Raw genomic sequence first — 13,294 nt, forward strand, 5'->3', positions numbered from 1 at the left:
AAAAAGCAAGAGAAAAACATCTATCTTTGCTTTATTGACTACGCCAAAGCCTTTGACTGTGTGGATCACAATGAACTGTGGAAAATTCTTAGAGATAAGAATACCAGACCACCTGATCTGCCTCCTGAGGAATCTGTATGCAGGTCAAGAAGCAAGAGTTAGAACTGGACATGGAACAACAGACTAGTCCAAATCAAGAAAGCAGTACATCAAGGCTGTATATTTCACCCTGCTTATTTAACTTATATGCAGAGTACATCATGCGAAATGCCAGGCTGGATGAAACACAAGCTGGAATCAAGATTGCCAGGAGAAAGATCAATAACCTCAGATACGCAGATAATACCATCCTTATGGCAGAAAGCGAAGAACTAAAGAGCCTCTTGATGAAAGTGAAACAGGAGAGTGAAAAAGTTGGCTTAAAGCTCAACACTCAGAAAACTAAGATCATGACATCTGGTCCCATCACTTAATGGCAAATAGATGGGGAAACAATGGAAACAGTGAGAGACTATTTTGGGGGGCTCTAAAATCACTGTAGATGGTGAGTGCGGCCATGAAATTAAAAGACGCTTGCTCCTTGGAAGAAAAGCTATGACCAACCTAGACAGAATATTAAAAATCAGAGACTTTACTTGACCAACAAAGGTCCATACAAAGCTATGGTTTTTCCAGTAGTCATGTGTGGATGTGAGAGTTGGACTGTAAAGAAAGCTGAGTGAGGAAGAATTGATGCTTTTGAACTGTGGTGTTGGGGAAAACTCTTGAGAGCCCCTTGGACTGCAAAGAGATCCAACCAGTCAATCCTAAAGAAAATCAGTCCTGAATATTCATTGGAAGGACTGATGCTGAAGCTGAGACTCCAATACTTTGGCCACCTGATGCGAAGAATTGACTCATTTGAAAAGACCTTGATGCTGGGAAAGATTGAAGGTGGGAGGAGAAGGGGACAGAGGATGAGGTGGTTGGATGGCATCACCAATGAGTTTGAGTAGGCTCCTGGAGGTGGTGATGGACAGGGAAGCCTCGTGTGCTGCAGTCCATAGGGTCACAAAGAGTTGGACACGACTGAGCAACTGAACTGAACTGATCCCAGAGATGGAGCTGAATCCTAAATTTGCCAAGTTTCAAAGTATTTGTCTTGTAACATCGATACCTCAAGATGCCTTCAGTAAAATCATTTTTCTATTAAGTCATTCATACTGACTTTCTAGTTTGCAACCAAGAAAGTCTTAGCTAAGGGGAAAAAAAAAAAAAAAAAAAACAACCTTAGAAAAGCCAAGAAGACACACTTAGAAAAGGGGGACACACCTACACAGAAAAATAAAACAAATTCCACATAAAGTGAAAATACCTTTGGCCAGAAAATACATAAATACACACAGTGTTTGTTAACTCATGTATCTCCTCCTTTTAAAGGTGTTACATAAAATGCTGGAGGCTAAGAGCCATGTTTTCTTTTATGTTCTGCAAATCATCATAGATTGCTGTAGAACTAAACACTAAATAAAAAATTAGAAAAAGCATAACTGTACAATAATATAAATCATAAAGTTGCATCCTTGGAAACCCACTCCCTCTGGGAACAGTTTATACATGCACTCATGTAAATAAAATGTCTTTTTTTCCCCAAGTAATACTTTACCACTACTTTATTTCCTGGTTGTGATTTGCATTGTAAGGTATTATGAATTCACCTTGCTCACAGCCGAGAATTTTATATATTGCATGAAGTGCTGAAAAGCAGTGTACCATGGAAGGGAGGGGAAAAAAATAGCTACACAAACTAGAGATTACATCCTATATAAATACTTTTCCTGTTGCCATCTGGTGGTTCATGTATTAAATCAACACTGACGCTCATTGTACAGCAGGCTTGGTCCACAAAATCAAAACCTCCTATTCTTTTTGCATCACATTTAACACCTAGAGGGAAGGTGAGATAGAACTGACCTTCAACCACAAATATACACAAAACTAAGGCTCACACTACAGAGAAAAACCCATAGATACCTGTGGATGTAACATATGAACAGGTTATACCCATGTGATATAAGCTATGCTCTCTCCCCTCACCCAAAATCTAACTTTCTCAACTAGCCTGCTTGGGTTGGTATAATTCTTAATAAAGGTAACTAACAGCACTCTGAGTAGCCATATTCCTCTTCCAATTGCCACCGTCATTCTTTAGTTACCTTCCTATATTCTTTCTCTTGGAAAGATCATTCATCTTCATAAAAATCAAGCTTACATATTTGAGAGCTTCCAAGCCTCTCACAATAAAGAATCATGTCTAGAATACAGAAGAGAGTTCTAGAAGAGAGAAAAGGCAACAAAACTCTACATCAAAGGCTAAATTTATCTGGGTGATAATATGGGCCCAGGACTCTAGCCCATTCTCACAAGCCCACATCCCCAAAGTTACAGACACACACACACACACACACACACATCCCCAAAACACTGCAGAAACTACAGACTTGGCCCATGTTCAACAAGCTAATCTCCAAATATCAATACATTAGAAGATTTATCTGACTGACATTCATTATTAAGAAACTAGATTTAATTGATAGCTGTTATCTTCACTAGACATTGTCTGTATACCAACAGCATGCCAGCTAAGCCTGTTAAAGTGAAAAATAATCACTGTGAATTTTGAGAACCATCTGAGTTACTGAAAGTCCCTAATGAAGACAGCCAACGCAGCACCAGGTAGCGCCCAGGAATAGACAGCATCTACCATCTCGTCAATAACTGATGGTCACTGTCCAGTAAACGTGAACATTCTCATATCACTATCTCATCTCTTTTAAACTTTCTCACTGCATTAATGACCTCCTAGGTTTCAATTAGTCTTGCCCTTTTTTTCTTCCAGCCGTTTAAATAAATAAGCATCTCACATTTTAAAGAAATTTATTCCTCCAAACTTCAGGTCTTCATTGATAAATTGCAGCACTAATTCATTTTAGAGAACCTAAAATTTTGAGTATGAACCACTTTCAGGCTAGAGTAAATATATCATGTGTAAGATGGCAGCACCTAAGGAGAAATATTATATTGCATCTTAGTTATCTTCGACATTGTAAACACCACAGCAAAAGCAAAATGAAGAGAATTAGGTTCTAAGAGCTAAGACATAAGGAGTTATAGAATCCCCAGATAGAAGACACAGAAGCTTGGTAAAGGGCAGAAAAGATGTGACAAAATACAAATCAAAAACTCACGGCAGAACAATTCTGAAGATGTAGTTTAACCTCCAACTTTTACAGGAGAGAAAAAAATCAACTCAGATGCTAACAAACCTGCTAATATAACAAGTTAGTTAGAGAATGAAATTAAAACCAGGTCTACTAACCCTTATCCCAATGCCTTTTGCATTCACCATATCCTTTTTTCTAGGAAAGCTTTATAAAATGTTCTCATTCCCACAGTACCCACAGGAGACCCTGGGGACAGGGAGCCTGCAGCCAGATCAAGGCAAGGAGTGTGTCTTCAGAGCGGCCTGTCAGGGGGTCAGAGCACCTCAAGGCCAGAAGAGCAAAGGAGCAAACGAGCGCTTCCTGAAGCACTGCTCCTGACATCTCTAACCCTGTCTGTACTTGGATATGGGTTAGTAACAATGTGTTTCTCCAGAGCAGGTCTCAGGTATGGGATCAATAACTGGTGGGTGGTATTTATCAAACTATGAGACACTTTTCTATTTCAGGGAATCATTAAAAAAACACAAGACTAATTTCTATGCACTGCTACAAAAGAATGACATGAGAGGCCATCGCTGCAGTTCCATGTGGCAAAATAAGGCACAAATGTTTATATTAGAGATTATTATTTTATTTTTTAAATAAATTTTTTATTTTAAACATTTTATTTAATTAATTTAAAATACATTTAAATTTAATTAAAATAATTAATTTTAAAAATTAATATTTTAAAATAAAAAAATAAAAGTTCTGTTTTATTAAAAGATTTATGAACTGAGGGTAAGTTTTAAGAAAATACCTTATGGAAATGAGGAAGTCAAATTACTAATTAGAATGAAAGGAACTGTATATGTATTAAAATGCCCAGTCACATTAGGTAAAAAACAGTGACTGCTTACCCCAAGTCTTAGCCAGATCATAAACTTACGTCAAGAGCTTTACTTTTTTACTTTTTTTTTTTAGATAATTGTACTTTAACTCCTCTTTGTACTATACCTTTCAACCTCATTTTCATTCCCCATCCCCACCTTACTCAGCTTTCATGGATTTGGACTTAAAGAGTCTACTTTCAAAACTACTGCTTTCCTTACTTCTTACAGGAATTTAAGTCATGACCTAGCCACGATCCAGTTTCTGAGTTTCACTCTGTCTCAGTCTCTAGACGTACTCAGCAGACATTACTGGTCTCTGACCTCAGGGACACCTGGAAGAAGGCACTCCTTCCCCCCGCCAAGTTCCCCCAGCGAAACAACACGAGGACTCAGGATGGACAGAATACGAAGGCAACTAGTAGGCAGAATTTCGGAGAAGGCAATGGCACCCCACTCCAGTACTCTTGCCTGGAAAATCCCATGGATGGAGGAGCCTGGTAGGCCGCAGTCCATGGGGTTGCTAACAGTCGGACACGACTGAGCAACTTCACTTTCACTTCTCACTTTAAGCATCGGAGAAGGAAATGGCAACCCACTCCAGTGTTCTTGCCTGGAGAATCCCAGGGATGGGGGAGCCTGGTGGGCTGCTGTCTCTGGGGTCGCACAGGGTCAGACACAACTGAAGTGACTTAGCAGCAGCAGTAGGTAGAATTTAGAGGGCTTCCCAGGTGGCCCCGGTGGTAAAGAATCCTCCTGCCAGTGCAGGAGATGCAGGCTTGATCCTTGGGTTGGGAAGATCCCCTGAAGAAGGCAACGGCAACCACTCCAGTATTCTTGCCTGGAGAATCCCATGGGCAGAGGAACCTGGCAGGCTACAGTCCATGGGGTCTCAAGCAGTCGATTGTGACTGAGCACACACACAGGTAGGACTAAACTACAATATGCTGTTTGATTCCACTTCATCACCAGTTAGCTTTCCAGAGTGACTTTGATTTACTCCAATATTTGGTGACACAAGAAACTTTCTGGTTAGATATAATCCCAATATGTAGCTGAACTGAACCGGGGTTAGATAAAATGCCTGCTAACAAAAGATCAGTACCTTACAAACCCCACCTCTCTATTCCCATTTGAGGAACTTAAATACATGTACTTGAGTGAGCATTTTCCAAGTGTCCTTCAAAGAAATGGTTAGTATGCTCCTAGTAGTCAATTTTGGGGGGTTCAAATCTGCCAACAGACTGAGAGGGCTATGCATATTCTTCTCTATTTACCAGACTGTTTAATGCAGTTTTTATTGTTCCGTGGGAACAGTAAATAAGGTAACCTGAAACTTGAGGTCATGTAACTCAGTAGTGTTTGGAAAGCATCGGCCGCCATCTTCCTCTGGTATTGATCAGACTGCTCCCCGCTCCTGCCCCCTCCCCCATGAAGCCACAGGCTGCGCGGGAGACACCCCAGTCCACTGGTTATGCACAGAAACCGTGGATCAGGCAGTCTGCCTTCCAATCTGGTTCTACCCCTAGCCCTGAGACCCTAAGCAAATTAGTTAATAGCTCAGCACCTCAGTTTCCTCATAAGCAAAATGAGTACAAAATGCTACATGACTCTCTGGGGTTGTTGTGAAGAGTAAATGAGCCTACCTGTAAAGCACATCGTGCCTGGCACATAACAAGGGCTCAGGAAGGTGAGGTACAGGTGGCCACATGTAAGACTGCACAGAGGGTGACAGTCGCTTATTGTTAGATTTACAGGCCGGTTGCCATCGGTTAACCACGCCACGGGCTGATAAGACGCACTGAACGCTACTAAATGCGGCACCATGAAGACTCTCCGGGCGAAGCTAGCAGCCTGGAACTCAAGCTCCACCTGAGACTCAAATTACAAAGATGTGAGAAGTGGGTGTGCGAGTAAGAGGAACAGGGGAAACAAACCACTCTGGGAGGACGGGAAGCAAGGAGGGCCCAAAACGAAGGTAGGTTTGTATTGAACCAATTCAGCTCTGTTTTGAGATTTCTTCAGCAAGCCAGAGGCAGAGTAGACCTTACTCAAGGCTGAGATTTGCCCAAGAAAAGGGATCCACGTAGGAGGCCAGGTCACAGCAAGTCAGCGTAAGGATGACAGAGAACTGGGTATGATTGTGAGACTAGCCTACAAGGATAAAACCATAACACAAAGACACAAGAAATCACCTGCGGAGTTTTTAAACCCGCACATTCTCCCTCCAAAGACCTGCTGGTTGGAGGTAGAGCCCAGAGAGACGAGTATTTTTAAATTGCACTGGTGACTCTGATGCAAACCCCAGACTAGCACAAAGCAGGAACTTGACAATGTCGGTAGGAATAAATAGAATGAGTGACTCAAAAGCTAATTAAGTCTGGAAGACATTTCAAAGTTTGAGATCATGAACATGGAACAAGTGAAAATCAGCTAAAAGTGTAGAAAGCTCACTGGAGTTGTGGGTGGTCCAGCAAGGGGGTGCACAGTCTACAGAACCACAAGACCAGCCAGAAACAAGGTTAAAGGAAAAATCAAGCGATCGTAGATTTAAAAAAAAAAAAAATTAAAACAGTGATTCTCAAACTTTACTGCACACTGGAACCACTTGAGTTTTTATATCTCCTGATGCTCACGTCAAACCAAAAGTCAATTAAAACAAGTTCTGGGAATAAGAGTCAGCCTTCTGTATTGTTTAGAGCTTGCAGGTGATTTGGACATGCAAACACATTCGAGAAACACGGGGAATCAATAGGTGATGGGATGCGGAAAAACTAAGCAAGCCAAGATAGTGGTTCTCAGACTCTGGTGGGTATCATGAGGGACATGTGGAAGCAAGTTCACCACTTCAGTGTGACTCACTGAAGAACAAAAAGAGCTGGCCCTCTCTAGGTTCACTCAATTCCCCAAGTAATTCTGATACACACCACAGCTGGAGAGCCATGAGTCCAGGGGGCTGGAAATAACTCCAAAGGAGAAACTAAGAACTGTGAACCACCCCAAGCAGTAACTGAGAAGTGCATCCCTACACTTCTCCTCTTGATAAACACAACCTTAACACAAGGCTGTACTGAGCATTATCAGAATCAGTAAGCCTGTAATGGTCCATCAGGAAAGCTAAGACACCACAGACTTCACACAAATGACACACATGACCCCGCCATCCTCCGCCCCAGAAAGCATCCTTCTTCAACACTCAAGTGTGGCTCCCTAGTGGACAACATACGGAAAGCATGCACTGCCACCTGCCTTGAACAACTAAAAAGACTTGGCTCTTTAGCAATGAAGAAAAGTCCCAAACACCCACCAGTAAGTGGACTATGTAATTCAATTATCATTACTGTGTAGAAAGAAACTCCAGGACTATTAAACAGTTACATTTAGAAGACCTGAACTTGGTGTTTCACTTCACCGTCAATTACCCGATTACGCAATCTGCTTAAAACTTGGGTTGTGAAACTATGTAACTTTTACTAGTCCCTATGGCCCTTGTTTTCTCCCAAGGTATCATGGCCAAGCCTAGCCACATGAAAGGCCATTAGAAGGAAACAGTTAAAGAGAAATTAGGAATTGCTTCACCTAGCTACATAGTAATATAGCACTTCTGGCTGGTTCTAACCTAGTGGTAAGTGTTCCATTTAGAATGTTACATCTTATCTGATAAGATTCAAGAGAATACATTCCCCATGCATATGGCCAACTCATCATTCCATCAGAAATCTATAGCAGCCCCAGAATTTTCATTTTCAAGATACATGAGCTTTTGTCAAATGGTGACATCTCCCCTGTAATATGAATTTTCAATATGATATAAAAAATGATGGATATATTACACATTTCACAGAGCACAGAGAACAGAAACCTGTCAATGAATTTAAAATTTGTGACAACCTATTTGAAATTTTACACTGAAAGATCTGTACACTTTATAAACCATGTAAATGTAAAATGTGAAATAGGTAACCCCCTCCCCCACTTTTTTTTACTGGCAATGAGGAATAAAATACTCCACTCTAACAAAGTTTGTCTTAGTACTTGTTTTAAGTTAATTTCACTAACATTGCAGTTGTAAAAAGCAACACACTGACAGCCTTCAAACTGATAAAAACTTAAAAATATATATATATTTCAAAACAAAGCCAGATTTTTCCACTCTGAACTTGTACACAAATCTTTACATGGATTAAGATTCAGAGCTTACTGTAAAGTGCAAGTCACTGTTTTTTGGGGGGGGGGGCAGAAAAGGACACTTAATAAACACCCTTTCTATCTTAAAGGTCATCCCTAACTGATTTAGATTTCCTCATTTGAACCTGGCTTCTCTGGCAATCTCCAGATCCCATTTTACAAAACGACTTAATAAATGCTTTTCTACCAAAGTCAGTCATTAAGCAAAAAAGCACAAACAAGCGAAACGAAAATTTTCCAAGTAATGGAGGAGAGTTAAATTAACCAGAAATATGGCAATTTGTTTCCATGTAGCAAAACACGAGAGCGGGCACTTAGGAAAGCCTTGGGGAGAGGGAGGGGGAGGACCTCAGTGAGGATCAATCAGGTTAACATTCACAGGAGAAGGATGAGTTATCTGCTGTTCCACGATCGGATGATAGTTTTGAGATCAGACCTTTGAGATGCGATTCCATTTAAACCATCATCCGTCGCTACACACACATCACCTTCTCTGGACACCGAACACGGGTAATTTAAGTTCAGTGCTCGCATCTGCCGTCCACCTGCCTCCCGCGACGCCGAGGACCACCGAAGCCAAGCCCCTGGAGCCGCCCGCGGCCCCGTGAAAGCCCGCACCGAGAGGGCGCGTGCAGCCAGGTACTTCCACCTCTCCGCCTCCCGCGTCCCCCTTCATCCTCCCCAGACCTGCAAACTTCAGCGAGCAGGGATGCTCGGGGGGCCGGGGGGGACGTTCCGGGTCTTGGAAAGAACCCAGGTTTCGGGGGCCAGGCTCGGGAGAGACGCCACCTCCCCGTTCCAGCGGTCACTTGGCGCCGGCAGAGGGGCAGCACCTCCTCAGACCAGCGCGGTCTCCGGGGGCACAGGGGCGGGTGGGGGCGGCGCGGGGCCGAGGGCGAGGCCGCGGGCACCCGAAGTTCTGCTCCGCCAGCCGCCGGGCTCCGGACCTGAGGGGCGGCGGGGCCTGGGGCGGCGCAGAGGCTCCAGGTGGCCGGCGCCTCGGACCCTGACAGGCCGGCGCCGCCCGGCGCGCTGAGGGGCGAAGGGCTCCCAACTTGGAGGCTCGGGCGAGCGGCCCTCGGGGCGCCTCCCCGCTCCCGGCCCGCGTCCGCGCCGCGCTTACCTTGAGCCAGCGCCCGGAGCAAGTGCAGCTGCAGCGCCGCGAGCGCCCACCACCCGCGCCGCCGGCCCGCGCTCAACTTTGTCGCCGCCCGCCCGCCGCTCTCCCCCGCGTCCCCGCCGGGGCTCCCGGGCGCCGCGCGGGCTCCTCGGGGCCGCCGCTCGGGGCCGGGCCGGGACCCCCGCGGCCGCCCCGGGCCCGCCGCGCCGCCGCCGCCGGCCGCCAGCCCGGCGCCCCGGGCCATGCCGAGGAGCCGCCGCCGCCCCCGGCCCCGGCCTCGGGCCCCGAGTGCGGGACGGCGGGCGGGGGCCTCCGAGCCGGGCGTCCAAGTGCTGAGGGGCGCCGGGCGCTGAGGGGCGCGGCGGGGGAGAAGTTGTCCGCGAGGAGACGCCTGTCACGCCGGCTCCGCGGCCGGAGCGCCCGGGCCGCGCCGCGTCTCTACAAGGGTCCGGCGGGCGCTGAGGAGACGCCGCCGCCCCCGCCCGGCGCAGAGGAGAAAGTGCGCCCGCCCGCGCGCCGCCGCTCGCTCGCCCGCCGCCGCCGCCGCGCCCCATTCACAGCCCGGCCGCACGCGCCGCCCGCCCGCGCCCGCCGCCGCCGCTGATTGGCCGAGGGGAGGCGGCTCGCGGCCCCCCGCGTCCCGCCCCCACGCCCTCGCCTGCTTTCAAACTCGCCGCGCCCGCCCGCCTGGAATTTCGCGCCGGGCCCCAGGGCTCCACTCGGGCTGCTTCCCGCGCCGGCTGCGCCCCCTAGGGACGCGCGGTGGGCACTGCAGGCCGGCGCCGGCTCTGCACGCGCGACCCGGGCGGCTCCCGCGGGGGCGGTCCGGCCTCGCCCGGCCCCAGCGCGCCCGCGCGCAGGTGGGCTCTCCCGTGCGGCCGCCGGACGGGCTGGCTGGCGGGCGGGCGGCTGGTGGGCGCCCCTCTCGCAGCGCCCCGGCCCGCCTTCCCCGCTGCCCCCTGGGAGCCGCCCCCTCCCGCCCGCTCGGCTTTAGGGTGATTAGGCGCCAAGTTGCCGGGATTGCAAACGAGAAACACGCCGGATCGGGTTTTCAGATCCCAGCAACTAGAGGCACCTGTGGGTGCAGACCCGCCGCCTGTTGAGAGGAGTGGACACTGGCTTTGGAAGCGCGTCCAAGGTCATGAGCGGCCGGCGGGGAGCTCAGCTTAAGCTGCTTCCCAGCGTGGGGTGGGCGGGCCTCCTAAGGGAAGCATCTGCTAGGGGGATGGTCTCCCAGGGGGTGGGTCTCCTAGGGGGAGGGTCTCCCAGACGGAGGGTTCACTAGGAGAAGGATCTCCCAGGGGGAGGGTCCGCTAGGGGGAGGGTTCACTAGGAGAAGGATCTCCCAGGGGGAGGGTCCGCTAGGGGGAGGGTCCCTGCGTGAAGATGGTCTCCTAAAGCAAGGGTCCCCCAGGGGAGGGTCCTCTAGAGGGAGGGTCTCCTGCTGATTCTGAGCCAAAGCGAGGTGGGCGCGGTCGGCGGAGCTCCGCCGCATGTGGTAAGCATTAGTCGAGTTTATGGGGTGAACTAAGCGCCCTGGAGGCTGGGAGGCTAGAATTTTTGTGGGAGGAGGGCCTGGAAAGTGACACGCAGTCTGAGGCCCGGGCCTGTGATGACTGAGTGCGATCGCGTAGGTGGTGATGGCAGCCGGACAGGGCCTGCGCCCCGCTCGGGGCTGTGTCCCCAGGAAGCTCTGGGTGCAGGTTCCTTGTTGCTGCATTTGTTGCTCCAGGCGAGGACAACTCAGGCGGGAGAGTGGACAGCAGGTCACGAGGCCGAGGTTTCTGAGCGGGGGTTAGCTCCGGCTTTCAGAGCACCCACTGTGCGCTCCCCAGCCTCTGCTAAGTCTGAACAATGACCCTGAGAAGGAAAGGTGGGGAAACTGAGGACCGAGGACAGCAGCCAGTTGAGGAGGTGGATTCTGAACGGGATGGGATCCCAGGGCCTGCCCTCTGCCCACTTCTACTTCGTGCGAGGAGGGCTGAAAAGTGAGATGCAACCCAAAGCCAGCGTGTTCTCTAACGCCCTCTGGAAACACGGGTGTGCGCTGACTCCAATACCACAGCAGAGCCCTGGGGACCAAGGGTGTCCGAAGGGCACTGAGCGGCGGGCTGGGGAGGGGGGCTATATCAGTTTCCCTTGCAGCAGCCCTGTGTATACTCAGTGGCTAGGTACTGTCTGACTCTGCACACACACCCTGCCACACACACGCCCCACCCATGGACTGTAGCCCACCAGGCTCCCCTGTCTGGGATTTTCCAGGCAAGAATATTGGAGTGGGCTGCCATTTCCCTTTCCAGGATCGAACGTGAGTCTCCTGCATCTCCTCCACTGGCAGACAGATTCTTTACCACTGAGCCACCAGGGAACCCCTATTATTCTTACCTTATGCAGCAGCCCTGGGCCTCTGCTAACTTGCAGGGTTATGTAAGAGTCTAGAGAGGAAAATGAGCCGTGCCTACCGGATGTTGACCACCCCAGCAGGCCAGCCCTGTGCCAGAGCATCACACTCACCCTGCCACACACCGTGTGAGAGGTGTGCCCCTAGTGCAGCGGGGGAAACAAGATAAAAGAGGTGAAGTGGCTTTGTTTCTAAGCACCTCTGCTTTGCTCCGAGATGTGGAGGGGGTGGGAGGGAACCTGTGGAACAGATGAGGGTTTGGAGGTCTCAGCTCCACTCTTGCCAATTGTGAGATCCGGGCAAACTGCTGACCATGTCCCTGTAAAGAGTAAGGAACAAGTCCCATTTCACAGGGTTGTTGGGAAGGAGTGAGATAATTCCCAGTCAATAAACGCTTGTTTCCCTTTCCTCATACCAGTGTGTCCTGAAGCAAACCACCCTCGCTCTGCCTGCCAGCCGAGTCCAGTCCACACTTAACCTCTTCCTTTCGTCCAGGAACACATGCCCATCCATGACCTTCCTTGCAAATGGCAGCGCGTGCCCATCTTGCTGTCCGGTGGCTCAGTCGTGTCTGACTCTCTGCACCCCCTTGGAAGGCAGCACGCCAGGCTTCCCTGTTCTTCAGTGGCTCGGGCAACTTCTTGACGTCAGGACGCTCAAAAAAGTGCCCCGAGCCTCTTTTGCTGTGATTGATTTTGCAGTTCAGAGGAACCTTTATGGAAACTTGCTTGGAAATTGGAAAGCCAAGCCAGTATGCTGGAAGTTGCAGCAGAAGCATTGACATCACTGCTACTCCGAAAGGTCTGGAGACACCTCTGGGAAATTTTTTATTCCAGAATCATCCTGAGTAAGTGAGGCTCTAATGGCGTCTCATTTTACAGTTGAAGGAACCAAGCCAGGGAAGTTTAATAGATGCAAAGTAGCCGTGATAAAGCCAGAGCAGGAGCCCAGTTCTCTTGAGCCCAATTCTAAGACTTTTTCCACACCAGACAGTGTTACCTCTTACATGACCCATTAGGTTACTGTCTTAGGGGATATGTTTAGACTCTAGGTATTCTTGAAAACAGATTACAGAGAAACCCATCTATAATGCTGGGGCAAGGAGGTGGCCAGCACAGAACTGGAATGTTTCTGCCCCAAAGGGCCAATTAATTTCTCAGTGTAATTTTATCCAGCCCAATAAGAAGGTCTCAAGAAGTGGACATTTTATACATATTTTAAAAGCTTTAGCCATACACGTATTCTAAAGGACCAAGGTGTGGAGGCATGTTACTCCATGAAACCAGAGTTATTTTTCTTTAAAAAAAAAAAAAAAAAGAGCTACGGCTAGTTCCTATTTCCCAGAACAAGAAGTTAGGGTTTTCCCTGCTTACTTAGAGAAAGGATTTTCAGAACAAATGATAATTGAAGTGGAGTTAGTACTGTTCGCTGAGACTGCTGGTATTTTCAACTTGTCATAAACTGAAGCTCTTCCAGATGTAGTCCATGGGCCATCAGTCTCATCTGGGAGCTG

At 48.5% G+C, this 13,294-nt stretch overlaps 1 protein-coding gene across 4 annotated transcripts in view; it reads right to left on the minus strand.

Moving 5' to 3' along the window:
* Window positions 1-9,829, minus strand: part of SDK1 (sidekick cell adhesion molecule 1) — a 746,454-nt gene extending 736,625 nt beyond the window's left edge. For all 4 annotated transcript variants that reach the window (XM_024985294.2, XM_059881629.1, XM_059881630.1 and 1 more), the window contains exon 1: window positions 9,384-9,829. In XM_024985294.2, coding sequence (XP_024841062.1) covers window positions 9,384-9,624 — 241 coding nt within the window. In that variant the 5' untranslated portion in view covers window positions 9,625-9,829. The remainder of the gene's footprint in view (window positions 1-9,383) is intronic.
* Between the last annotated feature and the right edge of the window lie 3,465 nt (window positions 9,830-13,294).

This window comes from Bos taurus, chromosome 25 (genome assembly GCF_002263795.3).
Source record: "Bos taurus isolate L1 Dominette 01449 registration number 42190680 breed Hereford chromosome 25, ARS-UCD2.0, whole genome shotgun sequence".
Taxonomy (NCBI): domain Eukaryota; kingdom Metazoa; phylum Chordata; class Mammalia; order Artiodactyla; family Bovidae; genus Bos; species Bos taurus.